Below are 20,782 nucleotides of genomic sequence, written 5' to 3' on the forward strand. Positions count from 1 at the left end.
TATATATATTTATTACATAGTGATATATATAGGTATATCTATATATAAATATGTATGTTATATATAGAGAGAGCACAAGCAGGGGAAGCAGCAGTGGGAGAGGGAGAAGCAGGCTCCCAGCTGCGTAGGGAGCTCGATCCCAGGAACCCGACATCAGGACCTGAACCCAAGGCAGACACCCAACAGAATGAGCCACTCAAGTGCCCCAACCATCTACATTTTAAAAAATACGAGAATGCTGATATGAAAGCTGGAAAAATTTTACATTTTGGAATTCTTATTTCATCCTACTGTCTGCACAGAATTTTATTCTAATGCAACAGTTTATACTTAGAAAACTTTTAGTGATCACTCTATCATACTTCTCCACAACAAAAATATATATAAATTCAAATTTAAAACTGTAAATTTTCTATTAATTCCCATGACCATAAAAATATTAAAAAACGTGTTATCATTACAACTGTTAGGGTGGCTCAGTGGGTTAGGCATCTGCCTTTGGCTCAGGTCATGGTCTCGGGGTCCTGGAATCGAGCCCCGTGTCAGGCTCTCTGCTCAGCAGGGAGCCTGTTTCCCCGCTCTCTGCCTACTTGTGATCTCTCTGTCAAATAAATAAGTAAAATTAAAAAAAAAAAGAATGTATTATTTTGTAAATACTTTTCTTAGTGAAATGAATGGTAACCCCCATTTGTTTATCTACTTAACCCACTGAGCCACCCAGGCGCCCCTATGTTATCTACTTAAACTGAATATTCCTTACCACTAGGAAGTTAGAGTTTAGTGTAAATTCTGTTGAGTTTTTTGGGGGTGCAAATACTGAGAAATCCCATTTTCATAATTAAGTAGATACAAAAGGAGTTCCATTACAGCTAAGTCTCTCAATGGTTTCAACTCCTGAGTTAACTACCAAAAATCACACACACACTAAGATCTAATATCAAAAAGCAATTTTTAGTCATCAACTGACTTGTCCAAAAAAAAAAAAAAAAAAAAAAAAAAGCCTGTTTTTCATTAGAAGACCCTTAGTCATTCACCTTCTTGCTACAGAAGAAATGAACCATACCATGATTCTTGATGGTGAGAACAGTCCAACCCACTTAAACTAGTGTTTCAATCCTTTTTTATCATAACCTCACAAAGTAGGGTTCTCCAAGGGTGAGAATAAACCCTTAGGTGGTGGAGGAAATGCCTATCTTCTTGATAAATCTTCGCTGAGGACAGAAATATTCTCTAACTGCACTGTCCAATGTCCCACTAGCCACATGTGATTATTTCAATTTAGTTTTTAAAGATTTTATTTACTTCAGAGAGAGCGTGCATGAGCGGTTGTTGGGGAGGGGCACAGAGAGAGGGAAAAGCAGACTCCCAGCTGAACAGGGAGCCTGACAGGGCTCAATCCCAGGACCCCGAAGGCCGAAGGCAGATGCTTAACCAATTTAGCCACCCAGGAGCCGGGATTATTTCAATTTTAAAATTCTTTTTTTTAAAGATTTTATTTATTTATTTGACAGAGAGAGATCACAAGTAGGCAGAGAGGCAGGCAGAGAGAGAGGGAAGCAGGCCCCCTGCTTAGCAGAGAGCCCGATGAGGGGCTCAATCCCAGGACCCTGGGATCATGACCTGAGCTGAAGGCAGCGGCTTAACCCACTGAGCCACCCAGGCGCCCTCAATTTTAAAATTCTTAATGCCCAGTATTCACATGTGGCTAAGAAGCAACTCTACTGGACACCACATTCAGACCCTTCTATCCACTACGGTCAGCAGTTCCAACCCGCAGCTTGTTAGAAAGACATCACCTCAGGCCCTGCCTTAGATAAACTCAAATCAGATTACGCAGTTTAACAAAATTCGCAGGTGATTCATATTTAGTCAAAGATTGAAAAACACTGTGCTAGAAACCTCTAATTTGTACATACTTTTTCCTTATTTTCACCAAAAAAGTGCCTCCATGAGATGTTTATCCTCTGGCCTTCATTCTTGCTTCTGGCCACAAAGTGCAAAATCAAATCTCCCTTTCTAAGCTAACAACCCTCCCTAACATGTAAGCAGCTACTAAATTCTTTCCCTGTCCACCTTCTCCTTTGTCCCCCACATCTTATTTTCTCGGAGTTAAATACAGAACTCACTGGACTATTTCTGTGCTGTCAACAGTGCTCCAAACTGGGCTTCCTGACTCTTGGAAAGGACGTATCAAAACCAGCATTAGTCAACCAGCAGGCTGCTGTCTAGGTCCTGATAAGATAAAGAAAACTCTCAACTCTTCATGTTTGTGGGCCCTGCTCCTGATCTCCCAGGGAAGCAAACCCTCAAAGTTTGGGCTCCATTTCTGCCCAAAACGTACACACATTGTACATCTGCTTCATTGAAAAAAGAAAAAAAAAAAGATATTCCAAACATAAAGAAAAATTTAAAAACCTCCTTGGTTCCCATAAGATTAAAGTCATATAGCCTTCTACATACTAAAAACATAAGACAAAACGTGTTAACTTTCTGAAGCCTTTCATCATGGTGATTCTAACTACGTTAAAAATATATATATAATCCTGCACCAAATGTTCCTTCCCGAGAGCGCTCTCTTCTTTCTGAAGATTATGAGTACCTAAAAGCTGTTCTAACTGGGTTCCGAGTAAGACTCTACCCACCCCCCTTTTAAAATTAATTTTAAGAAAGGTCTGTTCATTTTGCATCAATGGTCCCCAAGAGCCTAACAGTTCCTGGCCTCTGGGCTTCCCAAATCGACTCCCTAGGACCCCAGTAGGGTCGGCTGCCTGCTTGGCTCTTTTGCTCTCACCCACAGCCCAACTCCTTCATCCTCCCTACTTCCTTGTCCCCATTGCCGGCACCCAAACCCGTTCCTCCCTTTCCCGGGCTGGCTACCTGATTCAGAAGACGCGGTCGAGACACGATGCCACGCAGATCGATGTAAACAGGGGAGGAGAGCCCGCTCTTCAGTACGAAGTTCCCAAACTTAAAGGCTTGCACGTCGTACAGACCCGTGACCAACGACCCCAAAGCTGCTTCCGCGGCTGCCATCTCCACGCGCTCCCGGGCCTGTTCTAAACTCCAAAGCGCGCCAGGTTTGCGGCGCCTCGATGGCGTCACCCAAGGAAGCCCCGCCTCTTCCGCCGCCTCTTCCACGGCCTCTTCCGGCAGCCTCGGGGCTCGCAGGGCCCAGCTCCAGGCTTTAAAAGGCCGGTGGGCGGTGGGGGTATCTGCTGGAGGAAGTGCTCCACGCTTAGCGCCTGGTGTTTCAGCCTGCCGTCTGTGGATCGGGTGGCTGGAGTTCAAAGCTCCGAATATCTAGACTACCTCCGAGTCCCAAAGCCGAGCCTCTCTAGAGAGGTTGTGTAAATCCTGCCCGTTTTCTAGCTCAGTGTCCCCTTAATTATCTACTGCCCGGCGCAGCGTGTAGTTATTTGCCAGTATTAGCCACGACTCCCCTTCTCTCATAGCCCTCCCTCCTCTGACCCCGGTTTCACCAAACAGACAATAAGGTCTTTACTCAGTTCTTAACTAGCTTCATGGCATCTGGCACATGACAATGTCAGAGCAAACTGCCCACGGGACCGTAAAGCGCTTTGCAGGTAGTGGTTCATGACCTCTTCTGTCGAAACCGTGTGTCCTGGGAGGAGTGTGTTTATTCCCGTTAGAGTAGCTCGGCTGCTTGGCAGGTAGAAGTAAGTGTACAGCAGATGAGGAAGGGAGGGAGGAGAGTAGAGGAGAATGAATTGCTCCATATCAGTGTTATCCAGGAGGATAATTTTGCCAGCCAATCTGAATACCCAAGCGTATTTGGTCTTTACAAATAAACCCCTTAAAGTGGGGGGAAATTCCCGTTATGTGTAGAAGGCAATACTTTAAGGGAAATAACCCTTAAAACCGTAGGGCTCGTGATGATTACTCATTAAATCGATTCTGATTTCTATATTTTTAATGTCTATTTTTGGCGAGATTGTGCTGACCTGCCAGTGTGAAGAACCTGTGCTTTTGAGACTTGTTTATTGTTTCAAATAAGCGCAGTAAAATTTTGATGAAATAGAAGCCATATGTTAAAACATTTTTGTTCTTAATGGCAAAGTAAACTAATCAAAACACTTCAATCTCTAACACTCTCTAACACTCTACCTAATGGACACTGTACTCGGAATCAGTCTCATTTACACTTGTGTGGCACCCACAGACCTGATCATGTCTGTATAGGCTGATCCAGACTCGGAGAGCACACACCATGATGCATAAATTTGTCACATCTAGCTCAAATGGTCTATTTTTTTTTTTAACAGTCAGCACCTGGAATACCAGAATTAAGTTAATAATACACACCTGAGACTTAATTGACTTTGGGGGGGTGTGGGAGATAAATGTCTTAGAGTACTTCTCCAGGCTACAAAGTTGTTGCTTTCTTTCCAAAGTGCTGGGGGGAAAAGTGTTGTAATAATAATGTGCCCTTTTCAACTTGTCAAAGGTCTTCATATATTTGGGGAAGAGAAAAAAATTACTCTTTCCTTTGAACAATGGTTTTAATTAGAAAAGAAAAAAGACCACCAGAAATAATATCTTTAGTATAGTATATTTATAGGAATGCATAACTTGTGAGATGTACATTTTGAAGTTTCATCCATAACTTATAACATATACTGTAGTAACAACAAGACAGCAGGTCTTCACTTTACAACATTACACATGAGTGATTTTGACTTACAAATAAAATATTTACAACCTACCTTTACAAAACGACATTGTGTGCATACAAAATGAACTGCAGAAAAATTTAAAAATAATAAGACAACCAAAAACCCAGAAGATACACTTAAGGCAGACCAGCAAGACACTGAAATAATTAAGGCTGTGGAATTCTTCTGCACCTTGAAAATATAGAGCTATTTATCAATACTGTGGAGTGATTTTAAATCAATTGTTACAAGCCTGATGGACGTATGTACTTATATGTATATGTGTAATGGTCCCTATGGGGAAACCTATCCACTTATGGATTAAGGCCCTTTATCTGAGGCCAGAGAAGCCCCCTCCAAACTCTCAAAAGACTTGGTGGGGAGGGGGGTCACTCAAAACCAAGAGGTGCCAATGCAGTTTGCAAACAAATAATTAATAATTCAAATATAAAGAGACTCGTGACCCTAGGTAAACAGCTTCAACGATGGCCCCATTATGTCTCAGGCTTTGTTCATTTGGTTTTGTGGACTTCAAAGGACAGCAAACAATTCCCAGTTGAGTAAGCTCGAACTCCACCCATCAGCCCTAATGGTTTTGAATGGCCCTAATGGTTTTCCAGTAGAAAAACTGACCAACCTGGGCTGTCTTCAACTGGATAGATTTCTGCATATGAGCAAGAACATATACATACATATTATACACTATGTACATGTACAGATGTACATATATCCATATTTTCCAACAGTTTGCACTTTGATCACTGCCGTTCTCTGACTAGGATCTCATTCTGATGGGTATGTTTAGTTTTTCAGTCTTCACATTTGTCCTAACTACTGGTGTTACTCACCTTCCCCATAGAGCAGGTTGGAGTTTGGCAGAAACAGAAGTAAAAGCACCAGGGTCAAAAAAATCAGACAAAGAGATGACAGATATGGCTTAAGTTAGTAAGAGAATATGTATGTTTGCTGACTTCAAATTCATAACCACAGTCTCTGAGATCATGGTAAAAGTCCCCATAATACTCCAGGATGTGGATTCATTTCTTGATAGAAGTCAGGTGTTGATGGAACTCTTCTTAATGCTCGCTCTCCCTGGGCTAGCAAATTGGCTTGCTTAAGTTGGGACGCTAGGAATTTTATCTGCACTTTTTCCCCACCACTCTCCCTTTTTTCAACTATCCTCACCCTCTGAAATAACGCTATCTGAAGAAACAGTTGATCTTGATCATGTGAATAAAGCGAAACCCGATCGTATTTTAGAATCTCCCAGCAAACAGGCTGACAAGAAAACACAGTAGCCTATGAGTATTTCAGGCTTTCATGAGTATTAATTTCAAGAATGTCCCTTAAAGATGAAAATTTGCCCTAGAGTAATTGCTTTTTCCTCTGCTATACCTTCTACAAACATGGAAAATGCAGAAATGTTTTTCTTTGAAAATATGGCCTATGATATTTCTGTGTTCTATTTCTATATGGATTTCTCACATGAATAATATTTCCTATTAAAACTGTCTAGTGCTATAGACAAATTTCAGCTCTTTTTAACCCTCTAGAAATAGTGAAACAACTGAGAGCCTTACAGTTTTTAGAAAATAAATATTAACACAGTAGCTTTCCTTTTCTTTGTGGAGTATATATAAACCTTGTCTTTTCTAAATCCACCCCAGATTTAATTATTAATTTCCAAAAGATCCCTAGACTTTAAATAGTAAATAGAAAAGCCATAATGCAAATAAATTCATTGGAAGCCCACATACTATGTTAGCCTAACCCAGACTCCACAGAGATGCTACACAGGAGAAAAAGGAGTAAAGCCCACATTCCTCAAAACTGAACAAGGAAGTGGTGAGTTGGCACTTTTGCCTTACTACAGAGACCCTTTAGGTCTATAGTATTTCCTCCTCTATCAAATTTGTGGGACAAAGTTTTAGTTAATATGCAGAAATAACCACCATCTAATTTATAATGCCTTTGCTTCCTCATGTTCTCACAAGTTTAAATTTCCCTGCTCTTTTACATAGGCAAGCGAACAAGGAATGCCTAACTCTTGGGCATTAAATCATGGATAGTATAGGAAAGCAAATATGCTACCCCCGAAACATCTAATTATCCTAAAAAAAAAAAAAAAAGATCCAAGGTTTTCCCTTCAAAATTCAGCAGTTCAATTCATTTCTGCACCTGTGCATATAATTTGTCTCTTATAATGGATGCCGGTGAGATTCTGAAGAAATGAGTTGTGATATCAAACAGTAGTTTATTCTCATTTCTGCCCTTCCAGTGAGGAAAGTGGCTGTTTGAGTTCTTCTCCATCAATTTTTCCAGAGCATAAAGCTTGAGAAGAGAGAGCAGCAGTCGCTTTGCAGGGCATTCTACTCTGGCTCTGCCATCAGAAATACCGGAGAAAACAGCTTATTCCTGTAAGACCATCAGCTCTCCTAACCTTTGTCTGTAGACAAGCTTTCAAATGACTGAAATTACAGGCTAAGACCAAATAACATTTAGACGAAGAGCACCTGGTACTTCCAATTAAAATCAATTTACAGAATTTAATCTCATGAGTTTGCAAATGGTATCCTAAAATATGAATACTGAAAACTCAGAATGTTCAAAGTTACTGTTAATAAAATTCTCAGCACTGGCAGTGTGTAGCACTTTAAGAAAATCAAAGTATTCTTTAGACATCCCAACTATGCTATTTTTGCAACATTCCTATGAGATTAAAGTCCCTCCTCCTTCCCCCACTTCCCATTTTAACAATGAGGACATTTGGGACAGAAAAAAAACAAAGACTTTCTGTAAGAAAGGACGAATCAGGAATAGCTGAGGTTGAAACTCAAGAATTCCTGGCCTCACCCTATATCCAGATGTTTTCATTTAAAAGATATTTTAACATAAAAAAAATGCTGCAGTATCAGTCAATCTAAATACAATGAACTTCTTTATCTCCCAACCTCCCCTCTGAAAGGCACTACTATTTATAAAGGCTTTGTGAACAACAAAGTGGTGAAGCCAGCTTTCCCTCTGCTCCCTCTACTCCCCCAAGAGTGTTTATGGCTGTGAGAGTCCAGAAGGACATCCTCCAACATTACAATTTTTTTTTTCTTAAAAATTTTCCCAACATTCAGCTGTACGTGGATATAAATCTATTTAATTTGAAACAAATGTAAAAGATGTAGTAAATCATTAAATCTTTAGAAAAATTAATATGAGTTGTCCCTGATCTTTGCCTTCTCTCTGCATCCCACCCTGACAAAACAAAACAAACCCCAAACTCTATGCAAAGAATATAAGCCAGGCAAGAAACTTATGACTTCAACTGACATTAATTTTTCCCATTTCAGCTGGAAGTTCACACTAATTCCTAGTTCAGTTTTGATTTCAAGAACTATGACAATATGGCAGACGCGGACCATTTTCTCTTCTCCCCGTCTCTCTACCACAAAGTCATAACTATCTGCGAAAACAGGTACAAGAAACTGGTTTCTAATCCTTCATCCCTCACTACGGTCACCCACACAGCAACCTCAAGTACATTTCCCAGCCCTACTTTCGGGGATTCCTTTTTCTTTCCAACTGGCTGTGGAGCATTCTCAAAGCAGGACTGCTATCTTACTCCTGTTGGGGAAGAAGCAGGGGCTTTGGAGACAGGACACCTCTCTGTTAGTTTTCTTCAGTGACCAAGCTATATAAAATACATGCCCTTTTTTCTTGGGGCGTCTATTAAATTAATTCTACTCTAATGATTGTACTTTGGCTCCGGTTAACAGAATCATACTACTTTGCATTTCTATGTCTCACCTCTCCCATCTCCTCACTTCCCCAACATGTATACTGGGGGGAGGAGAGATTCTGCACAACCCCACACCTGGGCTGTCCCAACTCTCCTGGAGATGCTGATATAAAAGCTTTGGCTCTAACAATCTGTCAGCTGCCTTCCCACAACACGGTTTCGTGAATGTTCTCCTGTGTCTTCTGTGCACCACTGTCCGAGGCCCTAATCTTCTCCTGCAGAAACTCAGCCTATCTCTTCCATGGTCATAAAAACTCGAAAAGACTCAGCAGGGAGTTCTTTAGTCATTGCACACAGTGGACGAAACAGACCTTGCCAAGCCACACTCCATGGGTGTTTGGAATCCTCAGCACCTGCCCTCTGTCCCGTGACCAGCCCTAGGGACCAGGCGTTCTTCTTTTAGGCTAGAGCTCACAATGAAGACATGTTTACTTAAAAAAAATTTTTTTTTAGTAAATATGTTTTAAATTTTAAAATATCATATCAGATAGCATTTGTATATACATGTAGAGCTAAATGGAGATTAGGAGGGTTAGTCAGGGGTGGGCTCTGAGGGAGGGTGCCTTGGTGACCCAGGGCCATCCCAAACTAGGAACCAAATACAGATGAAATCAGTTTCCACGTATTTGGTTAATCCTAAAAATACGAAGTGCTACCTAGTCTTATTGCTTGTACTTCTTAGTCATTGATTAATCTATAGTCTCGGATGGGATGAGCTGGAGGGTGGATGAGGAAGGTGACTCTGAAACAGACGGAAAAGAAAGACGGGTACTTTTAATTTTACATTTCCACTGTGGGAATAAGGGTTTTTATATATTAAAGTTCAGGCTTAACGTCTACTATCCTTTTCATTTAGATAGATGTGTAATTCTATTTATCCCTCATAAACTCTCTGCTTGCACAATTTTCTCAACCCTATTATAGGAGAGAAGCAGTGCCATTAAACCTGATTTGAGGACAAACACTTGAGTTACGTTTTTAAAGTAATTTTGCATAATAGCAATTTTCAAAACACATCCTAGAAAACAAAGCGTGGATCATGGACCAACAGAAAAAAAAAAACAGAAAATTTTCCCCAGAAACCAAGAAAGAAAAACAACCATGAAATGCCCAGGCTGATTTTTTTGTTTGTTTTCCACCAGCGTGGGGGGAAAGGGCAGTTCATAATCATCTTGTGTGGAGAATACGCACCAGAAAGCAGCATTGGCCTCAAAGTGCAATTAGTCCTTTTGGTCCAGAGAAATGTCAGCGGCTGTGTGGTGACAGGTACGGCAAACGCAGTTAAAACTCAATGCTCTGTCCGAGTGATGTATCAGATTTTATTCCATGGCTTCAAAAAGGACTTGGGACCAGGCCTTTAAAGGCCTATATGGCTGCCTCCTTTTGGTAAGCACCCCTCAGCTTCCAGAAGGGGTTAGAAATAAAGCAAGCCAACTTTCTGAGGACTGCCTTCTACAGCTGTAGAAGAAGTCAGAAAGTGTTGTTAACGTTGTTCATAGGAACCGTAGGAAAGTTTTCTATTTGCCCTTTTGTGTGAACCTGTTTTATTCATTACCTAGTTCAAACCGAGTGTAGACATAAAAATAGCCCCACAACTCTTAACTGTATTTGGACTTATTTCCTGGCAGGCTTTCCTGCCAGATAAACTCTGAGCTGCCAGTGAATTTGGGGGTAGCGTTTCATATACAGAATCTATGTTAATCAGATACTCGTGACTGAGAGAAAAAGCTTCTCATTCACAGATTGCAAAAGGGTAACATTGCTTTCTCTTAATGCATGGGTTCTGGTAAGAGATTTCTATACAAGATTTATAAAATGCTCTAAAAAACTTGTCATCTTATTGTGCTTAGTCAAAACAATGTAATGCTTTGATAAATAAAGGACTGTCTTAATCGGAGTGCTCAAAGTTACTTAGGATCGAGGTCATATATACCTCTATATTATAAAACTCTGAAACCCGAATGGGATCTATTTTACTGTATATGTGAATGCTATTAAGAAACTATATCAAAGTAATCTAAACCAGAAGAGTGGACATACGTGACACCTCTGTTAAATAGAACTTTCTTGCTTCCAATTTCAGCAGGGTTAGAAACCTTTTACGCTTGCTACTTGGAGCTGCAGCTTTGCCCAGCTCACCGCCCGTTGTGGAACTCACTGTTAAAATTTCATAACGGCTCATATTCTTGGTATCCTTGCCCCCTCTCTTTAACACTCTAGGTGACTCTTCACATCTTTGTCTTCTAAATGGCCTTCTGGAAAGCCCTTGGGTTGAGGGTAATTTTGCCGCTGCCCAGACCCTGAATAGCCACGGACAAGGTTGAAGAGGTCCGTCCCTCAAGCCAGAGAACTGCGTGGAGCAAATGAACAGAACTATTTACAGACATTCAGTCTTGCTTTGGTTCACACTGCACTGCCATGTGGAACCCCAAGGGTGAGGAGACGACTACGTCCCTTGGTTGACCCGGTTGACGATGTAGCTCTTGACATTGGGCACAGGCCGCACGTCGTTCTGATGCTTGCGGCGTTCTATGAAGCACGCCAGGCGGGAGGTGTCCAGGGGGATCTTGGAGTAGCTGCCGTTATGGGGCTGCAGCCAGGGGTGCTGCAGGCACGTGGCTGCCGTGGGCCTCCTGCGAAAGTCTTCCTGCAGGATCACATTGATGAAGTCTCTGGCGGCATTGCTCACGCCGCAGAAGTATTCGTGCGGGAAGCTGAAGTCCACTCTGCACACATTGATACAGGTCTCCTCTTTGCTCTCGTCCAAGAAGGGGGACACCCCACTCAGCATGACGTATGTCAGAACCCCAATGCTCCAGATGTCTGTGCCCAGGGAGACAGGGATGCCTTGGATCACTTCTGGGGCAGCGAACTCGGGGTTCCCCAGCAGGTGGTGGATGTGGAAGTGACCCGAGATCTGGACGGCGTCCTCCAGGTCAATGAGCTTCACCCGAGGCACTGGGATGCGTAGGTCAATGAGCAGGTTTTCGGGCTGAGGAGACCCAGGCGGGAGGGAGAAGAGAAGGCAAGTTGAGCTCTCTGTCTCGTCTACCAGTAGGACTCTGGTGGTTCAGACATAGTTCTGCTAGTCTTTGGGAAAGCCTATAGAGCACGAGAAATTGCCTATGCAAAGTGCCTGGTGGCCTTCAAACTAGACTAAATTCTGTGTTGGGGTAATGTTTCAGAGAAGCTGTCTGACATTAAAAATCATGTCTTCTCAACTATCCCTTACTTCTGCACTGACTCAAAAAAAAAAAAAAAGAGTGGGTTATTCATTTTGGAAAACAGGGGCTTCTCTTGGGCACCATAAAAAACTGACATTTGGGATACCTGGGTGGCTCAGTTGGTTAAGCCTTTGGCTCAGGTCATGATCTCAGGGTCCTGGGATTGAGTCCTGCGTCAGGCTCCCTGCTCAGTGAGGAGCCTGCTTCTCTTTCTGCCTCTGCCTGCTACTCTGCCTGCTTGTACACTCTCTCTCTCTCTGACAAATAAATAAATAAAATCTTAAAAAAGAAAAAAAGAAATCAAGACTTACTTAATTAAAAACAAACAAACAAACAAACAAACAAACAAACAAAAACCTGACATCTATTGGCTTCCTTCTAAAATGTTAGATGAGGCGGGAAGATCTTCCCGACCTTCCCTCACCCCAGATGTCATGGTGACTCTTGGTGTTTTCATTAATTCACAAAGAACACACTGGAATTGTGGGACGACCTAGTTCCTGTCTTAAAATTTGTCAGGATTCTAACCCAAGTACCTAAAATGAATCAGAATGGACCTCCCCAAGGGTAATGACTGACAGGCTGGACTTGGCCACTTCCGTGCAAGTGCAGTTCTTGCGTATTACCTTTATGTCCAAATGGGCCACCCTGCAGTTGTGGAGGTACTGAAGAGCTTCCATGATGTCCCGGATGTAGAAAGCGACTTTCTCTTCCATCAGCTCATCGTGATTCATAAGGTAGTCTAAGAGCCGGCCATCGTCCATCCTGAAATCAGGGAGGAATCAGCCAAGGAAATACGTTTGTAAAGAAATGGAAAAATAACATATACTGATTGGTCAGAGCTCCAGAATCTCTCCTGCTCCTGCTTATAGATGAAGATCAATGTTCCCACACATGTGTATTTTAGTTAGAACCCAAAATTAATGTTCAGAACTAAAATTAACAAGCTAATTTAAAAGTTACCATGTGATGTGCTCCACAGAAGAAACACGGGTAACCTTAAGACACATTCTACGTTGTTAAAGTTAAAAACCGCTCACGAGGAAAGAGGTCTGACCCTTCTTTAAGAGATTAGTTGGCAAAATACAGAAAGTCTTCGGAGGGAGAGAGAAAGGAGAGCGCGCTCTCTCTCAATATTCGGTTAACTTGAACCTGGTGGCTCTACGCCTGCAAATATGTTTTGCAAATTGCTTTTATTTGTCAGTTTTTAGCTGGGGAAAATGGAAAGTGGGCAAAGTTTGTCCTCGGCATTCTTGACCCTTTTCGGGACCCTTTGCCTTGTGAGCAATTTTCCAATCTTAAAAACCATGATTGAGAACACGATAGGGGGAGCCAGCCAGATCCAGAGTTGAGTCCTTATTCTGCCAGCTACAGACTGGGGGTTTGGGATAAGTCGCTTAAACCCTGTGTTGGTTTCTTCATCTTTAAACTGGGAGTAACAGCAATAAGACTGACTTCATCCCGGGGGCTATGTAAGAGTCAAGCGGTATGCCTAATCAGTAGCAGCCTGAGTGCTCAATAGTGTTTTCAGGTCCCCTGTACCCTCTTGAGCATCTGGAGTGACCAAATGTCAGACTGCTAGTCCAATGTGCACTGAGCTGTCAAAGGTACATCCCCAGGAAAGACTTGAACCAGAGGTAGAAACCACCTTTGAGCACAGTTGATCTCCCCCCACCCCAGCCAGGTTTCCATTCTCTCCTCTAGCATGGTCCTTCCCCCTGCTATCTTCTCCTGCTTTCCTTGATAGGAGCAAAGCCTAGGACCTGGCGGGGGGTGAGGTGGGAGGGATGAGCATGGAGTGGAGGGAGCCTGGGTTTGTGAGATGCTCCCCCCGTGCTTCTTGCTGCACTCTTCCGAGACCCGCAAGCCCTCATACCAAGTCCACCCTCAGAGCTTTTGGGAAATGCAGATGCCCGGGCCTCACCCTAGCCTAGGCCATCAGAACCTCTGTTGCCTAGCAGAGAAAAACTTTACCAGGGATTTGGATGGCCACCAAAGGGAGGACCTCTGGTCACAGCATAACCAAGATTTAGCACAGGGTTTACCAGGGTTTACCTTTCCAGTCCCACAAACACCTTCCTATGTTCTCACAGCAACCCTCTCCAAAACGCATTTCTTTCTCAGCACTTACCATGTTCAGCTAAAATCATCACTTATGGATTGGTCCTCCTCATCAGGTTTTGAACTCTTCGAGGGCAAGAACCACCCCTTTTCACCTTTGTTCCTTCCATCCTGGCCTAGGTCCTCCCAGCAGTAGGCACACAGGGTGTGCTCAGTAAACATTTGCTAAACTAACTCAATCCACTATTCACCTCATTTAATCCCTGTAATGTCTCTGAGAAACGGAAATAATTCTTCAGACTTCACAGATGAGACTCCAGGCCTAGGAATCTAAAGACCCTGCCCCCAAATCCCAGAGCTGGGATGAGCGCCCAGGCTCTTCATTCCAAGAATGGCTTCCTTCCATTGCACCGAGGCAGCCTGGTAATCAGCACCTTCCCCCAGAACGATGCAAGCTGGAGAAACTGAAGGGGCTAAGGTTCTCGGTCCGCCATATTGTCTTGATATACAAGTGATAATACTTGTATAAGCACTTGATATTAGGTTCTGGAAGGCTCTCTGTAAGGGTCTTCGTTAACTCCAAAGTGACAATTGATCTACTACTACACAGCTATATAATGTATCACAAAAGAAGTACAAATATTAATACAGTTGGTTCTATCTTCTCTTGTTTCTTTTCAACGAATTAAAAAATGTAGCCGAAGATGTTTGTTTTTTGGCTGTCTTTTTTCCAACATAAATAAATTTATAGAGGACTGCCTCAAAGGCCCTCATCCATAAATATTTAGACAAACAAGCACGCAAGAGTCACAGTAAAATGACAGCTGGAAAGCTGTACATGGAGGCGCTTCTCTTCTGGACAGAGGCTCCCGGGGACACATGCGTGGCACCGGTCTTGGGGCAGGGTCATCAGCATGCATCTGATGACGTCTCTATGAGGGCTCCGTCCTCCTGAGAGGACTCTGTTCTCTTTAGCCTCTGTTAGATCTCTGTGAACCACAGGACACGTTCTCTGTTCTTAGCCTGGGGTAGTAGCGGGGCAGAATGTGCTTTACTGGATGTGTTCTAGGGCCAAGTATGCAGATGCCTGAGTTCCTAGAAAATCTGGAATGAGTGGAATATTTTGAAGGTCAAGGTTCCACTTTAAAAGGAATTTCTTAGGTGGGAGATCATGGCTGCCACGTCAGTGGGTTGATGCACAAACCCCCTTTCAGTTCAGCCCCACCCCTGTCAACAAGCCTAGGGTCCATACAGTCTTCCTAAACCCCTGTCCAGCCCAAGAGTCCATAGTAGAAAGAACATGAGAATCCGAGGGAGAGAGATATACAGGTTCAAGTCCCAGCTTCTCCATTTCCTAGTGATAAGGACCTTCTTTACACTTGATTTTTCTAATCTGTAGATGGGAACTACCTTTTTATAAAACAGACGGGAGATCGCACATGACCTACAACACTCCGTACATAGCGAGACATTGTATAGAATGTAACCGCTGTTGCGGGGGGTGGGGCGCGAAGGAACCCAGACACTGGAGACGACCAAGACGCCTGTACTTACAGCTCCAGAATCAGGATGTAGGACGTGGGGGACTCATAGGTGTCATGGAGAGTGATGTACTGGGGGTGTTGCAGGTGCTGAAGCAGGGCAGCCTCGTGGGCAGCCTGCTCTTTTTTCTTCATTTTTTTGCTAACGAATTTCACTGCGACGTCCTTCCGCGTAGCTTTGTGAATACACTTCTTCACTATGGAGAAACGGCCCCTGGAGAGCGGAAGACAGAAAGCATTTTGCGAAGCTTCCTCCATCAACCAGGTATTATTTTATTCAAGGATCTGTAACGTTTTCTCTGAAGTGGTTAGACAGTTACACTTATTAGGAATCCTACTTTCCTATTTTGAAATGATCATGTGATCTCTCAAGAAAAGCCGTGTTTCCTGCCTTAGCAGTTCAGGAATCTCTGAGATGCAAAAAACTCATATCAATTTTAGTCACCAGATTTCTCTCTTGCTTCAAAATATCAACCACAGGTTCAGTTTTCTAAGTGGAGTATATTTCTGTAAAATACAACGGTAATAATAATGTGCAAGAAGGAGGAATTCTACTCTATGATCATTTCAAAAACATTTCTTAAAGAGGCAATTTTTTCCTTTTATATTTATTATCTTGGTATGACAGAAACTTCGAATATACACAAAAGTAGAGAGAATAGTATAATAGATCTGCGCAGCCAGCAGCCAGCTTCAGTCATTATTAGCATTTTGCCAACCTTATTCCATCCCTTTCTTTCTTACCTCTTGCCTTTTTTTCCCATGGTATTTTTAGCAAAATCCAGATACCATGGTATTTCACTCATAAATACTTCAGTCGTTTCTAACTGACAAAGACATTGAAGAATGTATATATAACCAGCATGCCAGCTTCACATCTGACAAAATTAGCCACATCTAGAATAGAATGGTTCCCAGACTCAGCTGTAGCCCAGTAGGAGGTAGTAAGAGTGAAGCAGAAGAGGGAACTGGTCAGCAATGGGAACAGGGAAAGGGAGTCAAAGAGGTGACCAGCAGTGCCCATCCCAGGTCCGTCCCTGAGATACTGTAACCTATGAGTGGAGGAGTCAACCATCCAAAGAGCAGTCCATTCCTCTAGCAGAAATGGAGGCAGCCAACACCAGAACCACCACAAAGATGGTCCAACTGACCCCTTGACCTGGCCCTGTGCTCACCAAGTGACTTTCTGACAATAATATTCAGATAATGTCTCCCCAGTATAGGTTTTCTCAAAAGAAGAGAATATGCTGGGGCATCTCGGTGGCTCAGTCAGGCAAGTCTCTGCCTTCCGCTCAGGTCATGATCCCAGGGTCCTGGGACAGAGCCCTGCTCAGCGGGGACCCTGCTTCTTCCTCTCTCTTTGCCCCTCCCCATGCTCATGCTGTGTGTGTGTGTGAAATAAATAGATAATACTAAAAAATCTTTAAGAAGAGAATATGTTAATCAATAAAACAAGTATTTGACAAATACTAATTGAATGCCTGTTATGTAGCAGACATCATTCTTTCTGCATAGTAAGCAAATATTTGGTTGAACTGACATTTCCATTCTATATCATAAATTAATAAATTGCCATCTCGCTCTCTTTTTTAAAGTAATCTCTATGTCTATTGTGGGGCTTAGACTCACGATACTGAGATCAAGAGTTGCATGCTCCACAGACTGAGCCAGCCGGGCGCCCCTTCATTATGTTTGTCTGTCCTTCCTTCCTTCCTTTTTTAAAGATTCTATTTATTTGACAGAGAGAGAGAGAGAGAACACAAGCAGGGGGAACAGGAGAGGGATAAGCAGGCTCCCAACACGGGGCTTGATCCTGGATCATGACCTGAGGGAAGGCAGACACTTAACCCACTGAGCTGCCCAGGTGCCCCTATACCTTAATTTTTTCCTTTAAATTGTGCTTTTCCAAGTTATGCATCCCTATGATTTAAAAAGTCAATTAGCTTTAAGGTTTCTTATTAAAACTAATAGTACCCCATCCTTCTACCCCACAACCCCGTTTTCCTTACCTGAGAGGCAGTTTAACCTATCAGGTAATTATATTTTAGCTTATTACTGGGGTAGTCTATGTTTGTGTGGTTACTTCTTGGTGTTTCAGTTTTCATTATAATCTGTTGACACCCACTCCGGAGATGTTAGCCTCTCTCCTCTCTCTGTCTCTACCACATGACCATTTTCTCCATCCCCCATCCTCCCACAGAATGATATTTTAATCAATATTCAGTGTTTCCATTATTGCAACTAGGTCAGGGCTAGTCAAATTTGCAGCTCCAGTAAACTATGAATATTTTCCTTTTTGTGACAGAATTCAGGCCTCACTTCTGATAAAGACTGCCCCTTATGAGAACCATTCAAAGATTTGTCTGGGACTAATAAGTCACTGCAGGATGACTGAGTGATGGTCTAATGGCATAGTTCGGCTCTCAGGCCTTGCTATGCTTCTGTGGCTGTGTTCTGTGCATAGCTTGAAAGGAGCCCAGGATCTGTCCTGTTCCAGGCACAGAATTAGGGGGATCTCCTTCCTTAGCTCTCTTCTCACTGAGATTTCCCACACATTCTTTGGCTCCCATGGGTCCGTTTTTATAGATGGGATTCCTTCAGAGTTTTAGTTTCTTGCTTGGGTTAAAGCAACGAGAGAAGGAAAGGAGGGAGGGAATGGCATTTTCCTGTCTCTTCAGCTCAAAGACAGCCCCCTTTCCTGTCTTTTGGCCAGAAAGATGAGTTTCCTTTGGAACTGTCCCCTGTACATGTTGCCCAGTTCTCTGGTTTGGCCCGCACTTGGGTTAAAGCCCAACAAACAAGCCAGAGAACTCGCTGCCACTGTCCCTGACTTTCCTCAAGTTTTCACTTGGCTCCCTGTTCTCTGTGTTCTTTACTTTTCAGAATCCTGAGGTAGTTGCCTTTTTTGTATTTTCTCCAGGGATTCTGGTTGTCATCAGTGGGAGAGATAGGCCACAGTGGGCTGACTCTCTCATGGCGGGCACTGGAAGTTAGCTCATTCTAAAAGTTGGGGACTAAACGGTGTTTGGAAGCTCTGAGTGTGGGGAGTGGAGCCTGTCAATTTGATCTTCACTATAGCGTGATCTGAGTGGACTGTTTAGTTGGGAAAGCTCCAAAGTCAGTATCTTTAAGACTTTCTTCTTGGGCTGATCAGAATTCCCAGAGAAAGAGCCTTGTACCTCCTGCCTAGATGGTGAAGCCACAGTTGTCCACTTTTGAAGGCTGGGTGGTTGAGAAAGCTGGGGTCCTGAGTATCCAGCGTGGCTACAGTGTCCTAAGAGGCCTGTCTGCTGGAAGGTTCTGCTGCCCCCAAGTGTGCCAGTGTCCCAGAGAAGAGAGGCGCTCCATTTTACCCTGTCTAGAGAAGGGACCCCAGCCTTTTCCTGCATGGGGAGAGACGATCCTACAGCTGCCTCCGCTGGGGAGGAGATCTGAAGCGACAAGCTCTCACACAGTTTCAGCCACTCCTTCCCATGTCAGCATCCTCTTTACACCGGTTTACAGAGCTACTTGATGCGGCCAGTTCCCCAGCCTTTGGGGGATTCTGCTGCAAAAGTTTCACTGGCTCTCACTTGACCCCACAACTGATTTGGACTGAGTTCCTCAGGTCTCCTAGGTCATTTGTCACTCTTTCACTTGTTTTCTGCTTTGAATGTGTTTCTGGAGTATCTCTTCTTCCCGTGTCCTCACCCTTATGTGCCTGATTGGAAAAATTCCTTTAGTGGAGATTCAGTGAAGTCTCAGGACAGTGTGAAAACGGATGGCTGGATTCAACCTTCCATCCTTGCCTGGAGGCCTGGCCCTGCTATCTTTTTGGATCCTGTACAGGTCACCAGTCCGCATTCCCAGGGGACAACTCTCTGGCATCTTCCCATTGCTGTGGTGCCCGTCTCGTTTATTTCCAGTAAGCTTGCCATGCTCAAGTGCTCTTTCCTTCTGCAGATAGACTTTAGGAGTGATGATATTTCTTTATGCACCATGGTTTTTAAACTACTTAATTACCAGAGAGCTATTTTTAACAAGATAATCCGATAGGCCTGTAAGTCTAGGTTTAAGTTCAGTGGAGAAAGCTGACTCACATCTATGGCCTGCAGATACCTGTGGTATGTCTCACATCAGTATCTACATGTTTTATTTCCCTTCTGTTTATGTGCAGCATTTTTTTTTAAAGATTTTATTTATTTATTTGACAGAGAGAGATCATAAGTTGGCGGTGCGGGGGGGAACAGGCTCCCTGCTGAGCAGAGAACCCGAAGCAGGGTTCGATCCCAGGACCCTGAGATCATGACCTGAGTCGAAGGCAGAGGCTTTAACCCACTGAGCCACCCAGGTGACCCCATGCAGCATTTTTAAAGGAGCTCTTGAAAATAGGAGGACTGTACTTGGAGGAGAGGAAAAGCTTCAGATGGCTGGGGATGAGATTTGAAAAACAAAAACAAAAACATCATTGCCCTGAACAGATCAGAAACTTGAGCTCCCCTTTGGGAAATACTAAAACATCCATCTCTTCTAGGTAAAACATGCCTTAGCCTCTGGTTCTCAACAGCAAATGCATGTCTGGGGAAGGAAATCACTGTAGCATCTGAGCGATACAACTAGTTTCCTTTAGAACCAGGAGTGGAGTCGATTCCTTACTAGAGTCACGTGGCACTTCACAAAACTTGAATATAATGGAGCAGACTAGATTTCAATGGCTAGAACTTATTTGACAAAAACTGCTGTAGTGAGAAATCACATATGCTAGTAAAACAAACACAGGCTTAAGAATTGGGTAGGCCAGAGTTGGAATCCTGGCTGTTCTACACTTAGTGGTTGCAAGACCTCGAAAAAGTTACTTAACTCCCCAAGCCTGGGTTCCTTTCCTGGGAATCTACTCACAATGTGGCAAGAATTACACTAAATGCCTCTCATATAATATCTTCATAGTATCTGCAACACAATATAAGCATCATCCAACACCATGTAAATTTCCACTGGTCTTTTTCTCCCTCTGGCCACACAAAGAAGAGTGAAAGGAGAGCGAAAGTTGGTTTTTGATGGAGGGTATTATGGTGAAAGGTCGTGAGTGACATTGTGATTCCTGCCTAAGAAATGGGAATAGCAAACATTTGGGTTCTTTCCACAACCCCTGTCATAACCACCCTACTCAGGAAAAGTTGTGCTTCATTGAGAGACGTCAATCAAAGAGATGATGATAACAGCCCACTGTTAGTGGGTACTTTTTTTTTTTTATACATTCAGTGGGTGGGGGAACGTGTAAGAACTCCCCACCCTCTCACCTAGACCACGTGCAAACTAATGCACACACAGAGATGACCTCTTTTTTGTTTCTTTCCATCAGCTACTTTATGGGACAGGTGATAGATTTTTTTTTCATTGTTTTGTTAAAAGTCATATTTTTATCATTTTTTTTTTTGAGGACACTTTTCTACTCATAGAGATAGATTGTGTGACCGAGTGTGTGGGTATGCGTAGGGGAGATTGGACTAGAAA

General features: G+C 43.1%; 2 protein-coding genes across 14 annotated transcripts in view; both read right to left on the reverse strand.

Annotated features, from left to right (window-relative positions):
- UMPS (uridine monophosphate synthetase) overlaps positions 1 to 3,101 on the reverse strand; it is a 29,121-nt gene extending 26,020 nt beyond the window's left edge. The window contains exon 1 of the mRNA XM_032869451.1: positions 2,878 to 3,101. Within this exon, the coding sequence (XP_032725342.1) occupies positions 2,878 to 3,033 (156 nt within the window). The 5' untranslated portion in view covers positions 3,034 to 3,101. The remainder of the gene's footprint in view (positions 1 to 2,877) is intronic.
- A 1,448-nt stretch (positions 3,102 to 4,549) lies between these two features.
- The window catches only part of KALRN (kalirin RhoGEF kinase), a 658,233-nt gene continuing 642,000 nt past the window's right edge, over positions 4,550 to 20,782 (reverse strand). For all 13 annotated transcript variants that reach the window (XM_032869462.1, XM_032869460.1, XM_032869458.1 and 10 more), the window contains 3 exons: positions 15,303 to 15,503; positions 12,314 to 12,452; positions 4,550 to 11,455 (listed from right to left, as the gene is read on the reverse strand). In XM_032869462.1, coding sequence (XP_032725353.1) covers positions 10,910 to 11,455; positions 12,314 to 12,452; positions 15,303 to 15,503 — 886 coding nt within the window. In that variant the 3' untranslated portion in view covers positions 4,550 to 10,909. The remainder of the gene's footprint in view (positions 11,456 to 12,313; positions 12,453 to 15,302; positions 15,504 to 20,782) is intronic.

The sequence above is a fragment of the Lontra canadensis genome, unplaced genomic scaffold (assembly GCF_010015895.1).
Source record: "Lontra canadensis isolate GAN:19392208 unplaced genomic scaffold, GSC_riverotter_1.0 scaffold38, whole genome shotgun sequence".
NCBI lineage: Eukaryota > Metazoa > Chordata > Mammalia > Carnivora > Mustelidae > Lontra > Lontra canadensis.